The 23,197-nt window shown below is 45.0% G+C and overlaps 1 protein-coding gene across 4 annotated transcripts in view; it reads left to right on the forward strand.

Moving 5' to 3' along the window:
* The window catches only part of Utp4 (UTP4 small subunit processome component), a 27,115-nt gene extending 7,639 nt beyond the window's left edge, over nucleotides 1-19,476 (forward strand). For all 4 annotated transcript variants that reach the window (XM_032887378.1, XM_032887379.1, XM_032887380.1 and 1 more), the window contains 12 exons: nucleotides 2,974-3,185; nucleotides 5,027-5,198; nucleotides 5,307-5,398; nucleotides 7,112-7,208; nucleotides 8,258-8,322; nucleotides 9,872-9,994; nucleotides 11,253-11,409; nucleotides 13,413-13,519; nucleotides 14,648-14,743; nucleotides 15,666-15,851; nucleotides 18,580-18,690; nucleotides 19,251-19,476. In XM_032887378.1, coding sequence (XP_032743269.1) covers nucleotides 2,974-3,185; nucleotides 5,027-5,198; nucleotides 5,307-5,398; nucleotides 7,112-7,208; nucleotides 8,258-8,322; nucleotides 9,872-9,994; nucleotides 11,253-11,409; nucleotides 13,413-13,519; nucleotides 14,648-14,743; nucleotides 15,666-15,851; nucleotides 18,580-18,690; nucleotides 19,251-19,367 — 1,535 coding nt within the window. In that variant the 3' untranslated portion in view covers nucleotides 19,368-19,476. The remainder of the gene's footprint in view (nucleotides 1-2,973; nucleotides 3,186-5,026; nucleotides 5,199-5,306; nucleotides 5,399-7,111; nucleotides 7,209-8,257; nucleotides 8,323-9,871; nucleotides 9,995-11,252; nucleotides 11,410-13,412; nucleotides 13,520-14,647; nucleotides 14,744-15,665; nucleotides 15,852-18,579; nucleotides 18,691-19,250) is intronic.
* The last annotated feature ends 3,721 nt before the right edge of the window (nucleotides 19,477-23,197 follow it).

Below are 23,197 nucleotides of genomic sequence, written 5' to 3' on the forward strand. Positions count from 1 at the left end.
GGGAGCTAGAGTTCGTTTTTTGTTTTTAATATACCCTGGCAAGAAACTAGTCTGGATCTCCAGTCCCTTTATGCTGGGGTTACAGTCATCCAGGGACCATACCCAGCTTTTACACATGCCCTGGAATCCGGGCGCTCTCTCTCTCTCGCTCTCTCGCTCTCTCTCTCTCATTTTTTTACTTGCATAGTAAGCCCTCTTAATTACTGAGCCATCTCTGGCCTCCTGTTGCTGTATTTGATCAGCACTGCGACTTTTTAGAGAATCTCCACTCTGCAGTGGGGGGCTGACAGCACTTTCTTTATAAAGAGATATAACAGTAGCTTTTTCTCTAAAGTAATGACTTCTTTTCCTGTTCTTGGCCTGGAAAATTGGGTTGCTAGACACCCTCAGTGTGAGCTTACCTTTAACTTGTTAGACTAGCGTATTTGTGCATGCAAGGTACAGAGACAAAGTGGGTTGGAGTGTCTTCTTCTTTTTCTTTTTCCTCAGTGCCTGACTTCTGTGTTTCTTTTTTTTTTTATTATTATTATAAGGAGGCTTATAATGTTTTTTTTATTATAAGGAGGCCTATAACAAAGACCTCCTTAAGGCATTTTACAAAATTGGGAATGCTCCTGTCCCTTCTCTCACTCCCCAGAGTAAGCCACTGCAACTCTTAGCTGATTCTGCCGTACATGACATGTTTATAATTCTGAGTTGTGGTTTTTAATTTCTGTACATTATTGACTTCGGCACCTGAGACTACCGTTTGTACCTTGTGCCATAGTGTCCAAGCACACTGTCTCCTAATCTTTCCCATGTGCTCATCCGTGACTGGGTCCCACTCAGTAGTCAGGTCTCTCCATCAAGGCCACATGTGCACCGCTCACAAAGGGAGAGCTGCTTCCCTTCCGTCTGCTTCCTGTTTAACATTCTTCCTCTCCCTGTGTTTCTGCTGCTTGACCCTTGAGATCTTTCAGCTATGTACGTCCATACAAAACACATCTGAGTATTTTGGTGTTTTTGTTTGTTTTTCCTGCCATTTCTATGTCCTTAAAAAGTTTCTGTTTTGACTTCTGGTCTAGCTTAGTTGCCTGGGTCGTGCTGCCCAAGTGCGGGGTTGGAAGACTGGTTTCAGTCTTTCTGGGGTCCCTTCTGCTTCTGTGTCATTTAGGCTCCCCTCTTTCCCTGTTAGGGAGTCTAATGCTGTTCTAATTGTTGACCCTTTGTGCATACAGAAAGTTAAACTTAGTTTGGTTTCTAGGCCCCTTGAGCCTGTGCCTTTTCCCTTTTCCTTTTCCTGTGTGGACAATTTCTTTGTTTCTTTGTTGGAAATCCAGCCCAGGCCCCTGTACGCAATAGGTGAGCCCTCTGGCCCCGGACCCTGTCTGACCCTGACATCATCATACTTGCTGGTGTCTGACTGTGTTGTGGGTTTGGTTTTCGTTGGTTGTCTTGTGTCAATCAGTTGTGCTCTGTAAATGAGTTTCTCTCTTCCCTTTCCGGTATTTTGTTGCTTCAGTGCTGGGTCTTCTGACTTTCCCCACACTCTTATGTTTTCATCTTTTCTGTCTTCACTGCCGGCTAAGATAAATTTGTTGTTTTCATGCCTTAATCTTTGTAGTGGAATTTTCACTTAGCCACCTCCCAAGGTCTTTCCTGGTTTCAGCTGCTGGAGATTGAGCTGGGCCTTTGTCCATGGCCTCTGAGGCTGATCTTTTTTAAGAGTTGTAGTTTGGTTTTTGATTGTGTGTGCTCATGAAGGAACCTGCTAGGATCAGAGTTACGGGTGGTGCTGGCAACTCCCGTTCTCTTGCAAGAGCAGCACTGACACCCGCGCTGTCTGTCTCTCCAGCCCTCTACTGGAGGCTGTTAGTGATGGTACCCGGCAAGTGTTCTGCACCCTTCCTGTCCTTCCGTCCTTCCGTCCTTCTTGTCCTTCTGTTCTTCTGTCCTTCTGACCTTCCTGTCCTTCCGTCCTTCTGTCCTTCTTGTCCTTCTGTTCTTCTGTCCTTCCGTCCTTCTGTCCTTCTATCCTTCCTGTCCTTCTGTTGATTTGCTTGTTGTTTCAGTCTGCTCAGCTTTTCTCATTAGAGGAACTTTTCTTCCCATGTATCCTGTTTGCTCCTGTCGCCGCAGTGGGTCTCCTGAGCATGACCTTCACTGCGGAGGTGTCTGGGTGGCCTGTCTGGGGACTCGTGAAGTTGGGATCTTAGACTTTTTTTTCCCTTCTTGTGTGACTTGGTTCCAAGAAATCAATCAGTTTTTTGATTGGGGTCAGCCCAACCCTGAGGGTTACGTGTTCCACTTCTGAGCTATACTCTTGGACTCCCCCATTCTCCGTCCCTGTGAGTCCTGTAAGTTCAGGCCCAGCTGTCAGTGTTCTGAGAGGAAGTCTGGTGTTGTCAGCATTCAGTTAGCAGTTTCACTTGACCCTGTTTTCCTTCCAGACAGCCCTGTCCCAGCCTCAGTTCCCAAAGCCTTTTGTATAAGAAATTCTTCTGTTGAGATAGAGTTTAGTTAAAATCTGACTGCTTACTCAGGAAATGGGTACCTCAAGGTCCAGCAGCCTCTAGATTAACTTTCAACCAGTCCCCCTCTTTGGAGACTCCTCACCTCTCTAGTCTCTGAAGTACAGGGTCCCCAGCTCCTGAGGGCGTCAAGTATAAGTCAAGGCTTCTTGACTTTCCTTAAGTCTTACCCATATCGTGGTTGCCACTCTGCGTCTTTGACACTTTTCTTTCTCCCTTTGTGTACACGTAATGTGCCAGTTTTTTAAGTGAACGGAGCTCCTTCCATTCCACTTCTCGGAAGGGACATCAGTTCTTTCTCTCTTTCTCCTTCCCTCCCTCGAACCTCGCTCCTTCCTCTTCATTGTTCAGCACAGCTGCCCTTTACTGCCTGGCTGTGTTCAGGCCTGTGTAACTCCATGTTATGCTTGCCTGAGCAGTTTTGAAAACTAAACTAAACCTGTGTGCCTTTCTTCTTTCTCAGGGAGCATAACCCGGAAGATGGTTTTAGACAGGCAGCACCTGGGAGTGACCAAGTCAAGGTGCATAGTGTGGGGTGTTGCCTTCCTGTCCGACGGCACTGTCATAAGCGTGGACTCAGTTGGAAAGGTGCAGTTATGGGACTCAGCTACTGGGACACTTGTCAAGAGCCATCTCATCGCAAATGCTGACGTGCAGTCTATTGCTGTTGCTGATGTGAGTACGGTCCCAGCCCTAGTTATCCCTAAAGTTATGATCCTCCTGCCTTCATCTCCTGAGTAGCTAGGATTACAGGTTTTGTGACCAAGTCCTCCTTCTTCTTCTTCTTCTTCTTCTTCTTCTTCTTCTTCTTCTTCTTCTTCTTCTTCTTCTTCTTCTTCTTTTTTTTTTTTTATTTATATGAATACACTGTGGCTGTCTTCAGACACCAGAAGAGGGCATCGAATCCCATTACAGATGGTTGTGAGCCACCATGTGGTTGCTGGGAATTGAACTCAGGACCTCTGGAAGAGCAATCAGTGCTCTATAACCACTGAGCCATCTCTCCAGCCCCCACAAGTCCATCTTCTAAGCCTGTCTCAGGATCTCTCTTTTCACATACATTGCTTATGTCAATTAGAAGGATTCATTTTTTCCCTCACAACTAACACGCTTTTTGTTAATTTAAAGCTATTTTTACATATTTCTTCTTGTACTAAGTGTAGTTTTATATAGTCACATGTCACCCAATGGCAGGATCCCATTCTGAAAAATCCATCAGGTGGTTTCAGCGTTGTATGTGCTTTTCTGTTGCATTGACTAGCAGCAGAAAAGCTTAAATCCTTCTAGACCATGTAAGCAATGCCATCATAGACATCCGTACCATGCTTTTTAATAGAAATGTTAAAATTCGTAGAGATGTTTTGCTAAGCTGACAAGATGGCCCAGCAGGTAATGACACTTGAGCCAAGGAGAGAACAAGAACAAGCACAGCCAGAACAAGTAGGTGTCATTAAGGAGATAAAGAACCAAGTGCAATACCTAAATACCAAAGTGGAAGCAGTTTAGTGTATCTTTCAAGGTTCATAGCAGGCAGAGAGGAATCCTGCCTCAAAAATTTATTCTTTTGGGGTTGGGGATTTAGCTCAGTGGGTTCGGTCCCCAGCTCCAAAAAAAAAAAAAAAAGAAACAAAAAAATTTATTCTTTTATGCACATTGTTGTTTTGCCTGCATGTCTGTCTGTCTTTCTGAAGGTGTCAAATCCTCTGGAGTAGGATGACAGTTGTGAGCTACCATGTGGTTGCTGGGAATTGAACCCAGGACCTCTTGATCAGCCAGGGCTCTTAACCACTGAGCCATCTCTCTAGCGTCTCCCTTTTTAATATGCATGTGTGTTTTACTTGTTGGATCCCTTGGGACTATAACTGCAGACAGCTGTAAGCTGGCACCACCCCTCCCTTAAATATTTGATTATGTGTGGGTGTGGGTATGTATACAGGGTGTAGAAGTCAGAGGCTTCAGTCCACTGGAGCTGGAGTTCTAAGTTGTGTCACAAGAGTGCTGGGAACTGAACTCAGGTCCTCTGACAGCAGTAGTGTCCTTAACCTTGGAACCAGTCTTCAGCCCCGAGATTCTTAAAAAAAAAATCGTGGAGCAAAATAAAAATCTCCCACCTAAACCAACTTAGAGTACAATTTAAAGGTGTTCACACCAGCATCATTGCAAGTTGTGAATAATGTTTTATGTATAGCTATGATGTCACTGGGAAATGGGAACTTTTTTGGTCCATTAGATTTTCATGGATGATACTCTGGTTTGTCATTGAATGTGTAGCATGCGACTGGCTGCATAGCACCATTGGCCTTACTCATTGTTGTCAGCAGGGGGCACATTTCTCCTATGTGTGCGCTTGCTCCTCTGATGGAACGGCTCCTGGAACCTCCCTGCTAATTCAGGCCAAGAGGTTTTGTTTTGTTTTGTTTTTTTCTCCTGAGCTGCCCAGATAGAACACCTGAAGGAATATTTTCCCATCTAGAGTGTTTTGCTGACATATATCCCATCATGGTTTAATTTCTCAGCAAGAAGACAGTTTTGTGGTGGGCACAGCCGAGGGCACAGTATTCCATTTCCAGCTGGTGTCGGTGACTTCCAACAGCAGCGAGAAGCAGTGGGTGCGGACGAAACCATTCCAGCATCACACTCACGACGTGCGCACTGTGGCCCACAGCCCAACAGCCCTGATATCAGGAGGTAGGTCCTCCCCCAGCCAGCTGCTCTGGACTCTGCCCAGCTCTGCTGTTTTCTCTTCATGAAGAACACCTCTCACCGAGTTCCCTCTCTGCTGCCTTGTTGCTCCAGGCACCGACACCCACCTAGTTATTCGGCCTCTCATGGAGAAAGTGGAGGTAAAGAACTACGATGCCGCTCTCCGAAAGATCACTTTCCCCCACGTGAGTACCCTCAGCACCTCTCTGTCCCTCTGTCCAGTAAGCCTGGACACAGCTCACTTCCTAAGGCTGTCTTCATTATGTTCTAGGCAAGCCTCCGTGAAGACACCTGCTCTGTGCACATGTATGTGACTATTGTGATAATGAGGCGGGTCCAGTTTATGTACTGGGAAGGTCTACTCAACTTGTGGGGATGCTAACATCTTCCTTGAAAGGACCACTACAAACCTGGTTCTCCACCTAAACACCTAAACGCCTGCCCACCTTTAAAACAAGCTAACAAAATTCCCATAAAGCACAGTTACTGAGGGCAGTGTTTCTTCAGAAAGGACACTCAGGATAATGTTTCCAATTAACACGCACATTTGGGGGCGAAGATACGGCCCAGTGGTTCCTGCAAATAACCCAGTTCGTCTGGCGGCTTGTAACTGTCTACCTCCAATTCAAGAGCTGACTCTATTCTCACCTCTTTGGGCACTGCATGAGTGTGATGCACAGACATACATGCAGGCCAAACACCTGCATACATTACAATATACATACAATAAAAAATATATTTAAAAAATACCCACACATTTCATGTGTGTGGTTTGATAAAGTCAGACATAGACCTCACTCCTCTACTCCTCCCCAATCCCAACACATACCTCTCTTTAAAAACAGGATTTAATTATATAGCCCTGCCTGGCTTTGCTCTCCCTTCGTAGACTAGTCTAGCCTAGCCTTGAACTTATGGAGCTCCACTTGGTACCAGGACCTCAGTGTCTCTTGCCTATCTCCGTGCCTCATTATCTCAGTTTGGATCACTCTTTTCTCATGGATTCCTTTTCAGTAACTTCCTTTTTTGTTTGCTTGTTTGCTTTTTTTGAGACAGGGTTTCTCTGTGTAGCGCTAGCTGTCCTGGAACTCTTTGTAGACCAGGGAGGTCTAGAACTCAGAGATCTCCATGCCAAGTGCTGGGATTAAAGATGTGCATACATGACCAGCTGCCTGGTCTCCTTTTGTTAACATCTGTGTCGTTTTTAAAAGCACCTTGTTCATTCCTCTGTGTTTAAACAAACCCTTTGGTTGCTATTGTTGTCTTCAGCACAGAGTTGTAAATTTTGGTGCATTTGTAGAACCCATGTTGATCTTGGACTGTCCTGTGTCACTGAGCTCTTTTACTCTGGAAAGTCTTTCCTTGGTGCTTTTGCATCTGACCTTGAGACAATAAGAGATCAGGTGCCCTTTCCTCCCTCGAGCTTGTTACCTTGCCCTCCTTCTCTGCTTGATTGATCTTTACCAGTGAACTACTTCTAAGTTAGATGTCCTTTCTGCTCATCCTATGTTTACCCATGTTAAATCTTGTGCCATGCTGTATAGCATGACAACCTCGTCTGTGTCATTTCGGTTGTTGAGGTCAGTGGTTATTTTCATCACCATTGCGTTCTTGTTTCCTAGGACAGTGGCTTGACTGTAGTAGGACTTGAGATATGTTTATCAAATAAATGAATTTCTAGGGTGTTCGTTTGGAAGCTGGGTCTCAGTAAGTAGACCAGACTGGCTTTGAACTCCGAGATCCACATGTTTCTGCCTCCCAAGTACTGGGCCACTCTACCAAGCTAAATAAATGGGTTTCAACAGTAGAGAAGCTGTTATGCTAAGATGTTGAATCTGGAAACACAGCAGTGGATGACCAGGTTGGCCTACTTACAACTCTTCAATTCTTGACTGCAGCGGCGTCTCATTTCCTGTTCAAAGCGAAGGCAGCTTCTCCTTTTCCAGTTTGCTCACCACTTGGAACTTTGGAGACTAGGATCCACAGCCGCAACAGGTGTGTCTGCAGAAAGGCTTTTCACTTTTGCTTTTGTTTTTTTTTTTTTAAAACTGGAAAGTTTTTTAAAAAGAGAAAAATGGGAAAGGGGGAAAAATAGCAAGAAGGGCTTTTGTATTCCTCACAAGTAAAGTGCCGGCCTGGGAGTACAAGTCCCTGGGAGTGAACCACAGTATCGTCCAGTACACCCACACAAAAGGAAACTGGAAACCAGACATAATAGTGCATGCCATTAATCCCAGCACATGGGAGGCAGAGGCCTGTGCCAAGAAAAGAGAGAAAATAAATAAACTGGAAAGAGAATGCAGAGTATCAAAATCGCAGTTGAAACTCTGCCTGTAGAAATGTCCCGCGTGGCAGCAGTTTCTTAGAAGTGGATGCAGAGAGTCAGAAGCTCAGGACCAAGACAAGAGCATCCCTGAGCTTGCTGGACATGGCCAAGATTAAGATTGTTTATTGCTTTTATAGGATTCAGTTTACAGCACCTACACCAGATGGTTCACAACCCCACTTAGCTCCAGCTTGAGGGAACCTGACCGCCTCACCTCTTCTATCCTTCAAGTGCATACCCATGTGCATAGACAGCTAACTAAAAACACACAGAATGTTATAAATACCAGAGAACTTAAGCTTCTATAAGATGCGTGCGAGAGGCAGTTGATGTGCAGCTGTGCCGTCAGGCTTTGCCCTGGCCTGGCAGAAATAAATTCAGACTGTTGAAAGCTGAGAAGATAGAAGGATGTGCAGAGGCAGTCCTGCCTGGAAACAGGCCGAGTGGCTCCGGAGTGAGTGAGTTTAAGTGCGTTCTCCTCCTTAGACTGTATTGAAATCTGCCTCTGCCTACCTGCATGTCTGTGAGTGGCTTCAGCCACCTCAGACGCTCGGCCTTGAGTTCCATTTGCCGCTCTTCACATAGCCTTTCAGATTTTGTCTGCTTACGTGGAGAAACCAGATTTCCCACTGGTAGAAATTCCGTGTTACTGAGGGTTGACTTTAGAATGGAAAAATGCAGAATTTTTTTTTTAAATGATGGAATTTCCTGTTTTTAGGCAAGAATGGAGATACTCTTCCGCTCTCTAAAAATGCAGACCATCTCCTGCACCTCAAGACAAAGGTGAGAACTGATCCTACTCCCCATCCAAGGTCCAGAGCACTTTCCATTCTGAATCTGAGTGCCACTCAATCTGTAGCCAAGACTGTGACAGTCAGATACTGAGAATTTAATAAATGAGTACAAGAAATTGGTTTTCTCCTTTTCGTACTAGAAACATCGTGTGCATCCTTTTAGTAATTAAGATAGTGCAGTATAATGTGAATCTCGTGCTCTGTTCAGACATGAGCACTTGCAGCAGTGTTTTCCTCCCAGAAAAGCAGAGGAGCTTGTGCTTACGTGTGTGTGTGCTTCCTTCTACATTAGTATGTACCAAGTGAACTGTTTTACTCATTTCATCTTTTATAAAAATGTCTTTCAGATCTTTGTGATAATCCCAGTACTTAGGACACAAGGGCAGGAAGTTTAGGAGTTCAAGGTCATCTTGGCTAGTAGTTAATTCGAAACGACTCTAAGGTGCATTAAATCCTGTCCCCAACCAAAAAAGTAAATAAATAAAGATTTTGGTCATTTATGATGATGTATGCCAGAAAATTCCAACATTGAGGAGGCTCCGGGATAAGGGCCACTCTAAGTCTGAAGTCAGCCATGGCCAGAGAACGAGTCCAGGTTTACTGTGTCATCAGGATTAGTCTTAGAGTTAGAATCCCTACCTCAGCCTCCTGGGGCTGGGATCACAGATGGGTACTTACACACCCAGCTTTAGTTTTAACTCCATATAAACTTTAAGTCGAGAGTTTTTCTTCCCCTTCAACTATTTTTCATTTTTTTTCTTTCTTAGAGGTATTTTGGGGGTAGTGTTTCAGGACGGGGTTTCTCTGTGTAGTTCTTGCTGTCCTGGAACTTGCTCCATAGACCAGCCTGGCCTTGAACTCAAAGACTGCCTGCTTTGCCTCCTGAATACCAGGATTAAAGGCATGCACCACCATATCCGACTCAAAGCAGGTCATCACGGACAGAAAAGATGTCAGCACTCCCAGTCGTTTGTCCTCAGCTGTTACATTAATGCCTTCCTGCTCCTGTTTCCCAGATTGAGGCTTTCTAAGGCACTCAAAGGCCTAACGTAGTACACAGTCATCTGCAGACCCATGTTGGGTTCGGGAATCAAAGCTGCACTGGTGATGTTCTGTCTGGGATTTAGCCGTAGTCCTCAGAGCACATGAGTGTTTTAAGACTACATATAGGCAAGGTGGGCAGTGGTGGCTCACATCTTTAATCCCAGCACTCAGGAGGCAGAGGCAGGCAGGTCTCTGAGTTAGAGGCCAGCCTAGTCTACATAGTGAGTTCCAGGACAGCCAGGGCTACACAGAGCAACACTGTCTAAAAAAAAAAAAAAAAAAAAGGCCGTGTAGGCATTTGTGGAAATGTCCTAAGCACTGAGAGCGTGGAGAGTCCTGTCGTGGGAGCCTTGTTAGGTTTGCCAGCCTTGGTGGCACACTCCTCGTGCGTACCCAGCATTGGGTGCCTAATGTGAGGAGACTGTAGTGAATCAATGAGATTTTGTGTGGGAAAAACTTGGTTTTCTCACTCCCATTGCTTCTCCATTTGCCAGGGCCCTGAGAACATTATCTGCAGCTGCGTCTCCCCGTGTGGAAGTTGGATAGCCTATTCTACAGCGTCTCGGTTTTTTCTCTATCGATTGAAATATGAACGTGATAACATTAGCCTCCAAAGAGTAAGTGAGGGGGCGCAGTGCGTTCCTGCACAAGAAGAAACTCCCTTTATGTGTAGTATTTGTTTGAAGTAGCAATGAATTGGAAGGACTCCTTAGTGAAAAGCTAGACAATCATAGCTGTTACAGAGCCTGCATGGTGGAAGGAAAGACTCACAACTTAACCTCTGCCCTCTACACACATGAACACAGCATGTTTTTAAACTTGTGTGTATCGATGTTTTGCAGGCATGTAAGTATATCTACTCACCGTGTGTGTGTGTGTGTGTGTGTGTGTGTGTGTGTGTGTGTGCACTGATGCTTGCAGAGGTCAGAAAGGGGAGGGTCCCCTGGGATTGAAGTTACAGATGGTTGTGAGCTTCTCTATGGATGCTGGGACTCCAACCCCTGTCCTCTGGAAGAGCAGCCAGTGCTTCTAACCCCTGAACCAACTCTCTAGCCTACACAAAAGTTTTTCGTTTGTTTAAGATTTATTTATTTTTGTATATGTGAGTGTACACTGTCATTGTCTTCAGACACGCCAAAAGAAGTCATTGGATTCTGTTACAGATGGTTGTGAGTCCCCCAGGTGGTTGCTGGGAATTAAACTTGGGACCTCTGGAAGAAGTCAGTGTTTCTAACCGCTGAGCCATCTCTCCAGTCCTGTTTTAAATCCTATATAGGGTTCTAGGTTCAATCTTCAACATTACCACTGTAATACTAAATATAAATATATATTTACTGTTCTTAATTTAATTTTTATACATTTTTAATTAGAATACAATTTCATTCCTTTCCTCCTTCCATTCCCTCTTAAACCTCCCTCTGACCCCTTGTATTCTCTCTACTCTCAGATAGATAGCCTTTTTTTTTTTTTACTATTATTGTCCTCTGTGTGTGTGTGTGTGTGTGTGTGTGTGTGTGTGTGTGTGTGTGTGTGTGTGTGTGTGTGTGTGCATGCATGCACATAAATATATAAATACAGCCTGCCGAGTCTGTTTTTGTTAGTGTGAGTGATTTTAGGGCTCATATATTTATTGTGTACTTGAAAAAGAAATAGAGAAACGTTCCTAGCAAAAATGTTCTTTTATTCCCATAGTATTGCAAGGTAGAAAACTGACCCGTTACCGTCTGGATGGAGAGAAGGCTAGATAGGCTGTGTTCCAGCCCCTTTGCGGGGCCTTGCTTGGAAATTCCAAGGTTAACGTAACTTAGCCTGGCTGTGTCAGGTTCTGCTGTGCTACTTTCTCTCACTGGCTTCTCACTGTTGATTTATCCGAAGGTTTCCAAATTACCAGCATTCCTTCGCTCTGCCCTTCATATTTTGTTTTCTGAAGATTCAACAAAGCTCTTTGTGGCATCAAATCAAGGGTCTCTACATGTCATCCATCTTTCGGAAGGAAGCTTCAAGCACTTGCATACTTTCCAGCCACAATCAGGTGGGGACTTCTGAGCTCTCTGGTGTGGTCCTTTTCTCCTTAGACCCCAGCATCGGATGCTGGTGCTCTGTGCACTCTGCAAATAAACTCACTCAGATGTTTGCAGTTTAAAGTAGGAGGAGATATCTGGCAGATGAAGACTCTCGATGAGATCTGAAATGTTCCTCACACCTACTCCTTTCTCACTGGGTTTTTGATTCCTTATTTGGGGCCAGAGAAGTTTCATCATCCTTAGTTTTGTTAGCAGAGCTAGAAAGAAAGTAAAAGTCATCTACATCTCCAGTACTTTGACTAGTAACCCCCACCAGTACTTTGACTAGTAACCCCCCCAGTACTTTGCCTAGTAACCCTCCCAGTACTTTGCCTAGTAACCCCCCCCCCCAGTACTTTGACTAGTAACTCCCCCAGTACTTTGACTAGTAACCCCTAACTTCCCCCAAGAACTTTTGTGTTTTCCGGCATATGTATAGAGAGACTTTGTTAGCACACTAACTTTTCTATGAGATGTTTATATACGATGAAAATTTTGTGCTCGTGACTGTGTTCTGTGAGAACATGGATTGCATCACTGGGTGACTATATACACCAGTTAACGCTGAATTAACAACACTGGGGAGGCGCAGTGTTGACTTGAGTTTCTCATCCGCTTTTTGTTGGTCGTTGAGTATCCGTGATCTGTCCCTTGTCCCTAGCCCTGGCATTTAGCTGTTTCGTTACCACTTAGACTCTGGTCAGCCTGGATTGTCAATGTTTAATATTAATTCATGGCAGGCTGCTTTAGGCCAGGCGTTGAGGTGCACACCTCTAGTCCCAGCACTCAAGAAGCAGAGGCAGATGGATCTCTGTGAGTTTTGAGGCCAGCATGGAACTCATAGTAGTTAGGGCTACACAGAGAGACCCTGTGTCAGCTCCCTATCCCAGTCCCCCAATCCCAAAAAATAAACAAAAAGAAAAGCTGCTTCAGAAGAAACCTGTCATTTAGGAGTCAGATGAATTAAACCAGTGTTGTAAAACTACTTTGCCCCTTATAATATCATTTTGATTTTTCAAGATAGGGTTTCTCTGAGTAGCTCTGGTTGTTCTGGAATCCCCTCTGTAGACCAGGCTGTCCTCGAACTCAGAGGTCTGCCTCCCTCTGCCTCAGGCTAACAGCGCGTGTGCCACCAGCGCCCGGCACCCTCCATCTTCGTCCACGCTCCAGCACCTGGTGTGCCTGTGCAAAGCTTCCCTCGTTGTTAGGGTTGCTAGATGCAGCTCATATGATGAGGAAGTCTGATTTTTATCCCATGTTGTCATGTTGCAAATTGAATCAAAACCTTTTGACAAAGGTGCTCTGTAGTGTTAAACGGAGGGCACACAATAGATTAAATATATGCTTCATGTCTGTTAAACATGCTGTGTCCATAACTAATTTTAAAACAGTCGGAAACAATAGTTTGAAATAATTAGCTTAAGATCTGGTTTCAGTGCTTCCTCTGGTCTGAAACACAAGTGCCTCCAGTTTTATGGAGCCTCTCTTCACATGAGCGGTAGCTAGATAAATAGTTTTTATGTTTGTTTGGGTTTTTTTGTTTTTGTTTGTTTGTACCACATCTCAAGATGTAGACCTAACTTACTTGAAAAATGCTATATAGTTCATACTGGCCTCAAACTCATATTCTCTGCCTCTTGAGTCCTAGAACTAAAAATGTGTGCCACCATGCCCAGCAATCGCTAATTAAATTTTAAAAGTGAAGAAGACGATTACTTAACATTTGGGAGGCCAAGACACATAGATCCTAAACTTAAGCCTGTCTTGGGCTACAAAAGTAATTTCCTGCCTCAATTTTTTTTTTTTAATTTAAAAATAAACAGGTTAACCTTTAGAACTAATTTGCAAAACTGCAGTAAATTCTCCTGTAAATGATTTACAGCCGTGTGGGTCTTGTTGGTCTCTCCATCATCTCCAGGTTGGGCAGGCTGTGGGTGGCTAATTGAAGAACTTGTTTCTTCTGTCCTCACAGGGACAGTGGAGGCCATGTGTCTTTTGGCAGTCAGTCCCGATGGGAATTGGCTAGCTGCATCAGGTACCAGTGCTGGAGTCCACATATATGATCTGCATCATCTAAAGGTGAGCCTCAGGTTCCATAGCAGCAATCTGAGTCATACGGGAGGCTGCTAGTCATGTTAAGATTTGAGGCAGATTGGAGTGACCTGGAAATTTACTAGACTTTTTTTTTTTTTTTTTTAAGCAAGAATTTCCTCCTTTAGATTCCTGTTTTAGAATTCTCTAGAGTCTCAAAGCTGTACTCACATAATATTAAAATCAGTGAGATTTTACTCTGAATACAATGAAAACAGTATAGTTAGGAGTTCGTGAAAGATAACTCCATTTCTGGGCTAGGGATATAGTTCAATGATAGAGTAGTTGCCTGTGTTCAAGGTCAGTCCCCAGTACTACAAAATAGACAAAGACAGCAGAATGATTAAAAAGACAAAACGCCCAGGTACCCCCGCCTTGAGGAAGGAGGGGAGTTCTGATACATAGATTCAGAGTTGGAAATCCTAACAGGCTTCCTTTCATACTTGCCTTGTATGTTCAGTGTGACTTTAAATACCATAGAACCAGACGGGGAAAGCATAGCTGGGGAACCCTTCTGACTAACGGGTATTGACAGGTACTAACAGGTACTAACAGGTGACAGTACTGCCAGCTGTGCATTGAGTCACACCTACCACAGTTCTGTCCCCGGCACTGCCAAAGCCAACGTTTCTATGTAGTGCCCACATGCCTTATAGTTGAACCTAAATGCCTAACCGTAGGCGATAATTTTTGACAGGGTTTCTCTGTGTAGCCCTGACTGGTCTGGAACTCGCTCTGTAGGCCTGGCTGACTACAGACTCAGAGATCTGCCTACATCATCTACCTTCCAGAGTATGCCAAGTAAAAGTGTGTCACCACAGCCAACAAAAGAGACTTGTAAATGGAATTAAAGCTCTTTGTTGTTGACTTCCACAAAATACTTCAGAGTTCTGCTTGTGAGTTCCAAAGAACAGTATTTCAACCAACTGTCTTAGGGTTTAGTACAATAATACTTATGTGGCATATATAAGGCCCTGAAAACAACAAAAAATAGAAATGACCAAAAATCACTTTCTTTTTGGGTGGGCGTGAGGGTGTGTGTGCAGGGGGCTTGGGGAAGGTTTTTTGAGATGGGGTCACACTCTATAGACCTGGCTGGTCCCTTGTCTTCCCCAGCTTCACTGCACAGTGCCTGCTTATAATTTCCCAGTGACTGCTCTGGCCATCGCCCCCAATACCAACAACCTGGTCATTGCTCATTCTGACCAGCAGGTAAGCGAGTGATCCTAGTGTTTTTTCAATTCCCTTCTGCTACACTCCCCTGGAGGCCGGGATAGATGGTGGGCAGTTAGGAACTTTCCCTTGAAGGTGTTGGAGGATACATAGGCAGGTTTGTTTTGTGTGAGTGAAGCTTCTCTGTGTGGCCTGGGCCCACTATTGGCCACCAGTGCCCGCTGGTTTACAGTGTGGCTCTAGAGTTAAACACAGAGTGATAGAAGAGTTTTGAAGCACTCTACTAATTTAAACTAGAGATGACGTAGGCCCAGGTACTAAATTAGATATGGATGTAATAAAATCTTGAAAATAAACTAAAAATAGATGGTTTACATTCATGAGGGAATCAGGCCCTACTAAAACTAAGATGTCTAGATCTCAGCCAGAGTGAGAACTTAGGGTTTTTTTATACCAAATTATAAAGACGCAGTCTTTAAGATACGTGGGCTGTAGAACACGTTAACTCATCAGTGCTGTGTATCCTCATCTGTAAACTGCAGGTGAGCGCATCAACCAGACCTGTGGATCTGTTGAAAAGATTCAACATGTCTGGGAAGCACACTTGGTTAGACTGCTAGGCAAGTGATGCTTCCTGAGCCATTTGAAACTCTCCGGTACACACAGTATCCAAAGCACTGCCTCACTTGCACGGGTTTTCATCCTTTACCTGGGCTATTGCAAGGTGCTACCTTAAGTGCCTTTGTCATTTGAACTGGTAAACTCTGAGTTTACTGGCAATGCTCTATAATCCTGTCGTGGTATATTGAGGCACCTTCCAAGTTCCAAGCCAGCCAGAGCTGAATCCGGTGCTTGGTGTTTACCATGACTTGTGGTTAGGAAAGGACAACTCCCAGAAGGGACCAGAGCCTCTGAGTGTCCTGAGGGCACATCTGCACCTGTATGGTGGTGTGTTCTCCAGGTATTTGAGTTCAGCATCCCAGACAAGCAGTATACAGAGTGGAGCCGCTCTGTCCAAAAGCAAGGATTTCACCAGCTGTGGCTCCAAAGGGATACTCCCATCACACACATCAGCTTCCATCCCAAGAGACCAATGCACATCCTCCTCCATGACGCCTACATGTTCTGCATCATTGACAAGTCCTTGGTGAGTGTGGGGACTTCTTACTTAGGACTCTTTAGTGTGTGTGTGTGTGTGTGTGTGTGTGTGTGTGTGTGTGTGTGTGTGTGTGTGTGTCACAGCTGTCTGAGCATCCTGACACGGGTGTTGGGAACAGATCTCAGGTCCTCTGCAAGAGTAGCGCATACTCTTAATTGCTGGGCTGTCTTTCCAGTGCCCTGTTTTGCTTGACTTTTTGAGACATGATGTTGCTATGGAGCCTGACTGGCCTCACATTAAATTTGCAGCAGTCCTGCTTCTGTTTTCTGAGTGCTGGTGAAGCGCCGTGGGAGTTACCGTGCTTTACTTCTACTTAGGAGTTTTTAAGTATAAATAACGATTGATTAGCTAAGGGAGCCTCAGAATACAAACTGCCAGTGTGTTGTTTGGAGGAGACGTAATTCTGTTTGTCACACTCCCTAATTTGCATCCCTACTATTGGGTGAGGGGTTAGCCTTTTTGGGCTAGTTTTTACTGTTGTATTTCTCTAACTGGCTTTTTAACCCAATCCTAAGTAGAAAAATGATTAGGTTGGCATTCAGAAGGTGGCCCTCTTGAGGGAATATGTTTGAGCTGACGACTCTCTTGTAATTTTCATTCTTGGATTACTGAGTGAAGCAGTTTCGTTAAATGAGACACCTGCTAATGTTTTGACCACCCTGCTCCTTACCTGAAGACATTTCAAAAGTTGGTTTTTGTCAAAAGTCCAGCTGGGAAAGTTCCAGTGTCTATGATTTGGTGACTATGATTTGGGTAGGGACACAAGTGTTTTCTTTAGTTTGAGATGCTAGCTGCTGTTTTGATTTTTCTCCCTGAATATACACGTCTTCTGGGTAGGAGCTTTCTTCCCTCAGAGGCCTATGGACCACAGCCATGGTTGTGCTGCACTTTGGGTCTCAGTCATACAGCACCAGCTGTTCGCCTGTGTGTGAAGGTGGGGGTGGGACGCGCGTGGGTAAGGCAGCAGATGGCTCTAAAGGAGGTGTGCACAGGGAAGTGTCACTGAATCGCGTCTCATGGGCCTTGTGTCCTGGCATGTGGGAAGCAGAGCTGGCTGGCAAGTGTCTTCTGTGAGAGAGTGGGGCAGGAAGAGCCCCTCCCACCCACTCCGCCATCTCTGTAACTCAGCCCAGAAGCCTTTTGCCCCGGTGATGGTGATGGGTCCTTCCTGTCCTTGTCCTAAGTAGAGCTAGTTCCCAAGGAAGTCTGAGATAAAGTGAACCATTTATTTGGCCGTCTCTTGAAGTGTCAGTGACATCAGTGGGGGTAGTTTGTATTGTTTTCCCTGGGGGAGAACCTTAGTGGTTGAGGGGAGGTGTGGAAAGCACGGTGCCTGTGTGGGCCGAGGTTCTGCACATAGCCGCTTGTTCCTTATGGTGAAGTGTTGCTGACAAGACTGGCCTACAGCTTGCTTGTCTTTAATCTTCCATAGAGTAAGGGACCCCTTCTTGCTTCATTCTGCCCATTGTAATCCCTTTTTGCCTGAAGCATTTTTACATGACCCAGGGTATATCAGTACCTAAGATAGGTATACATATGGTATGTGTGTCTGTCTATCTCTGTGTGTGTCTGTCTCTGCGTGTGTCTGCATGAGTTTATTTTCATGTTTAAGTGTGGTGGCCATGGAGGCCAGAAGAGGATATTAGATGTCCTGGAACTGGAGTTACAGGCAGTTGTGAGCCACCTGATATGAGTGCTAGGAACTGAGCCTGCATCCTGTGCAAGAGCAGTAAGCCTTCTTAACCACTGAGCCATCCCTCCAACTCCCACCAGTATGTAAGGCAGTTCTTTGAGGGCTGAGAATACAGCTTAGTTGGAAGAATGCTTGCCTACCATGCATGAAGCTGGTTTTGATTCCCAGCACATGTAACCAGGTGTAGTAAAATACACTTTGGAAGTAGAGATAGGACCAGAAGGTCAAAGTCATTCCTACCTCCATCATCAATTTGAGCTCAACCCAGGGGCCAGGGAACCTCTCTCAAAAAAGGGTTTTCTGGGGGTGCTCGGGATGATGGCTTAGTGGTTAAGAGCATATACAGAGAGTAATAATTTAAATTTTTTAAAAATTTTTCTTTATACATATACTTTTCTATTCATTCAAGACTGAAGAGGAAGGGCTAGAGAGCCACAGGTCTCAGGTGTCTGCCCATCGTTCCAGCCCTCAGGAGGTAGAGGCAGGAGAACTGCAGTGAGACCCTGTCTCAAAGTCAAAACAGAGCAAAGCAGCAGCAGCAGCTGTGTCTGTGGAAGCCAAGAAACTTTCTGCTGTTTGAGTTTTGTAGCGCTTACAAAATGCTAGACGATACACATTCAAATAGTGTATCTTGTTGGGGCCTAGTGGTTCAGGCCTGTAATACCAGTTCTATGGGAGGCTGGGGCAGAAGCATCAGAATTCAAGGACTAAGACTAAGTTGTGGCCAGCCTGGCAACTTAGTGAAACTCTCAAGAAATACTAAAAAATAGCTTAGCGCATGGCAATGATGGTGCAGGTCTTTATCCCAGCATTCAGGACGTAGAGGCCAGCCTGGCCCACAGAGTGAGTTCTACAGGGTAGCCAGGGCTATACACTGAGAAGGGACAGGGGTGGGGGGGGTGAGGCGAACTACTAAAAAATTAAAGATCAGGGATATTGTTCAGAGTATTTGCATATGTGTGTGTATATTACATATTCCATATATATATAATCTTTAGTAAATAAATATCCCTGTCCTTTCAGCCACTTCCAAATGACAAAACTGTGCTCTATAATCCACTTCCTCCGAAAAACGAATCAGATGTCTTCCTGAGGCGCACGACCCATGGATTTAAAATGTCTAAGATATATAAGGTAAAACCCCTTACTGTGCCCTGGTTGGTTGCTTCCCTCTGCTGTTAGCAAAATGTAGTCACCAACAATTAGAAGAGGAGCGTGTCTTCATTTGCATATGACCTGGGGAGATAACAACCTTGAAGTTGTCTGTAGCTGTGATTCACTGTTCCTAACTCAGTAGGTTAGAGCAGGCAAGTCATACTTCCCTGTGTGAGAGAAGTTTGTAGTGAGCAAGGATTGTGGTGCTCATGTGGTGTCTTTCTTAGAATAAATGTTCTTTCCTATAGAACTTCTGCTTAGAGAATGTTTCAGGGAATAAAAGTATTGGAAGTCATTTTCTTTTTTCTGACTAATTTCACCATATATAAAATGATGTCCTTTGACCTTACGGTCCTACAGCTGTCTGACCCAGTTCAGGTTCCCCAGTCCTACTCCTTATGAGCCATCTCCCCTACAGCGCTGGTCCTCTCCACCATGTTGAGTCCAAGGGCAGGGAAGATTGTCAGGAATTTCTGTCCTTTGAGTCTTGCCCAGAACTGGTGGAGAATGACTCCCGTTACTGTCCTCTCTCTCTGCAGCCCTTACTCTTTATGGATCTTTTGGATGAAAGGACACTTGTGGCAGTAGAGCGACCTCTGGATGACATCATTGCTCAGCTCCCACCACCCATCAAAAAGAAGAAATTTGGGACTTAAAACGGGACACTGACTGTGTCCTTTCTTGAACTGTCTGTCCTGTTCTTTGTTTGTTTGTTTCTTTGTTTTTTCTGAAATCATGGTAATAAAACAAAGTTATTCTTTAGGATGAGACATTGTAAATTATTTTCCAAAAGGATGGGATTTCCTTTCTTTGAGTGCAGTGAAATGAAGGTGGCTATAAAGCTCAGTAGGTCCATCAGGACGGCTCTGGGAACGCACTGGACCCTCAAGACTTATAATTCCAGTTGATTGCTAGAGCCTGTCCCTGAAGGAGAGAACATCTCTGGAAAGTTGTCCTCTGGCTTTCTGTGTGTGCTACATTCGAGCACACAGTAAAGGTGCACTAAACTTCAAGGTATATGTAGCTGCAGTAATGCTCTGAACTAGCTATAAGCTCATACTGGTTTTTTGAGTCTTGTCTGTTTTTGCAGTATAGTCTCAGGGGGAAAAAACAGTCCAGGCTCTCTGTTCTCCTGTCTGTGCTGGGGTGACAAAGAAACAGGATATCACTCCAAGCCTGCAGCCTATTCCAAGGGCCTCCCAGTGTCACCCTGGAGGGTGCTACTAACAGCCATAATCCACTTTTTTTTTTTTTTTTTTTTTTTTTTTTTTTTTTTTTTTTTTTTTGGGAGCTGGGGACATAATCCACTTTCTAGTTGAGAGAAGAATTCCACTGCAGCGTCATAAGGAAATGCTCCATCCACATCTAGATGCCTTTGGCAGTCATTAAAGAGAGGCCAGGGATATAAGGAAGACAACAGGTCTGGCTTGTTCAAGGCCAGGTGCAGCCCTCAGCGGCACGCCAAGCGTCACTTGTCCTTTTGACTGCCATGTGCCACCTGCAGAAGGCAAAACACTGGGCAGGGATTTTGCTGGAGACTAGCAATGGAGGTGGAGACCTGAGCGGCAGCCTAGCCTGTGTGTCACCTTTCTATTCTACCTGCTTTGACATTGTCGTTCCCAGCCGTGTTCTCGACTGACTAGTTTTGAATGTGATCTTTAAATTAGAAGGTGAAGAGCAGTAGTTAACGTAAACCGAGCAGTGGATTTCCTCACCGTCTGAGTGGTTGTGTTCTGTCGCATGCCGCGGAAACCCAGTCTGTGGAGTTCTGTGTGGCTCGGGATAGAGAGCGGAGGATGTGGGTTCTGACAGCATCACGTACAGTGCTGAGAAAGCATTTTGCTGCAATGAATCCTGCTGTCTGGTCTGGAAAGAAAAAGTGAGAATTTAAAGCAGATCTGTGGGGAACAACTTAACAGAGGTTAAGCACATTTACAGTTGACAGTATGTCTTGAGTGTGATGCAGTGAGGTTTGCAATAATGGCCGATTTCTGCCCTGCTTGTTTAGGTTTAAAGGTGTAAAGGACTAGTGTAAGCGCAGGTGTGACTTCATAGGTCATTTTGTTTTTCTTGAATGAGCCTCCTTCTGTTAAAAGGGGGATGTGAGGGGCTTTGTCTAATCTATGTTAGACTGGGTCGTTGGACTTTAGCAACGAATCCTGCTCTCTCTAGAACATGTTTGAGTCCATATGTGATGGGACACACCTATGAGTCCTGGCACTTGGAAGAGTGTTAGTTCAGGGCTAACCCTGACTGCCGTGTGAGCTCCTGTCTCACAAAACAAGAGAAATACATAGACGTTGCAGGCCAGCCAGGGCTGTGTGGTGGGACAATGCCCGCCCAAAAAATTGTATGAGCCAAAGTTCAAAGCCTGGTGTGGTGATGTACACCTTCCATTTTAGCATTTGGGCGACAGAGGCAGGCAGATCTCTGCTTTGTGAGGCCAGCCTGGTGTGCATAGCAAGACTAGACTGCCTTGAGTGTGAGTAGAGTCAAGTCTACGATGCCACAAAGACTGACCACTTGGTTCTCACTGGCTGTAGAGCTGTGAAGTCAAGGAGTCCTTGTTAGCTGGGGCCAGTTTATAGCCCGACTGGCTTAACTTCTTACTGTGCGGAGGATGGAACCTCAAACAGCTTGCACTATGCTGTGCCACAGAACCACACCTCCCAGCCCACCCGCCCATAACTGGAAACCTCTTAGATGGTGAAGGATGTGTTTCTGACCGAGAGTGGAGTAATACTTCTGAAAGTGGCGAGCATTCCTTTGCAAGGTTTCCAGCTGGTGATTTCGACTTCCATAAATGGTATGGGAAGGAAGGGCTTTAGGCCTTGAAAGTCGAAAACTGGATACACACAAAAGAAGCCCAAACGGATTGGGACAAGTTGGAGAAACCGGGGGAAGGGAAGGTAAGCCAGCGTTAAATGGCATTCCGGTGCATATTTCCCACATTGTGGGTATTTGTGTAGCAGAGCTGCTGGAACCGCTCCCCCTTGGCACTGGTTCCAGCTCACTGCTTTTACTTGAGTTCTACAGAGAAGTTTTGACCAGAGACTGGCCTAGATGTGGTCTTTTTTTGCCAACACTACTCAATTGGCTTAATAAACTCATTTCTCCCATATGCCGAAAGAATTCGATCTCTTTGCCACGCAAATAACAAACCTTAGACTAAAAATAAAACCTTGGAATACTGAAAGTTAGAAAAGGTTTTAGGAAGCTTATTTTTTTAGCATCCAAACTGTTCAGGTGGGCATGATGGTGTCCATGAAAGGCAGAAAAAGGAACATCAAGCGTTCAAGGCCAGCTTCTGCTGCATACTGAGTTTGAGGCCTGCCTGGCCACATAGACCCTGTCTCCAAAACAAAACAAAACAAAAAAAAAACTTTTGTTGAAGGGCTGCTTGTGTGGCTCTGTGGTGGAGTACCTGTTTGATTTGCAAAAAACCCTGGGTTCAATCCCTAGCACCCACCCACTGTTGGTATTCTGTCTAAGCTCCACCCCCACAGCTACCTGGCAACAGCCAGGTATGCCCCGCCCCACAGTTGCCTGGCAACAACCAGCTGTGCCTGACACTATAACTGTGCCAGCTGCTTGGCCCCTCTCGCTCTTCCTCTTCTCTTGCTCTTTGCTCTTGCCCTCTTCCCTCTGTCCCTTCTCTCCCCATTTCCCTCCCCGCTTCCCTCCTCGTCATTAAACCTCTCCAGGTGGAACCATGTTGGTTTGGCGTGTTCTGTCTGGATGCGAGCCGAGATGTAAACCCCAACAACCCCCATTTCCAAAACATAATCCAACCTCGAATGGAGTTTTATTTTGTTTTAGGGGCACAAGGCTGTCCTGGAACTTAATCTGTAGACCAGGCTGGCCTCAAATGCATAGGGATCTGCTTGCTTCTGCCCTCTGAGTGCTGGGATTTTTTTTTTTTTCCCATTTTCTTCATACACGTCATGCAGATGATCCCCAAAGATATCCATGTCCTTGTTATAGCTTTTTTGGACATTGTTTCTTTGTTTGTTTGTTTTCTACCTCCTGAGTACTGGGATTAAAAATGTGTGCTACCACTGCCCCCTGTTTGTTTTATTTTGTTTTTTAAATACTTAAAATGCACTTGGGAGGCAGAGACTAGTCCGAGTCTGAGGCCAGCCTGGTCTACATAGTGAGGTCTAGGTTAGCCAGTACTCCACAAGAACCCTGGGGACAAGAAGGTTCATCTTAAAATCTAGTGCATTTTAGATTTATTTTCTGTCTATGAATCCTTTGCCTGCACGCATGTCTGTACCTCATTCCTGCCAGTGTCCATGGAGGCTGGGAGAGTATGATGGATTCCCTGTAACAGAGTTACGGGTGGCTCCGAGATACCATGCGGATGGATGCTGAGTACTTTTAGAAGAGTGTCCAATGCTCTTAACCCTCTCTAACCCCATGATCCTGTTTTAATCTGATTTTCCACAATGCCATTCTATTTGCCTTGACAAATACCATGGAAAAA

The sequence above is a fragment of the Rattus rattus genome, chromosome 17 (assembly GCF_011064425.1).
Source record: "Rattus rattus isolate New Zealand chromosome 17, Rrattus_CSIRO_v1, whole genome shotgun sequence".
NCBI classification, from domain to species: Eukaryota; Metazoa; Chordata; class Mammalia; order Rodentia; family Muridae; genus Rattus; species Rattus rattus.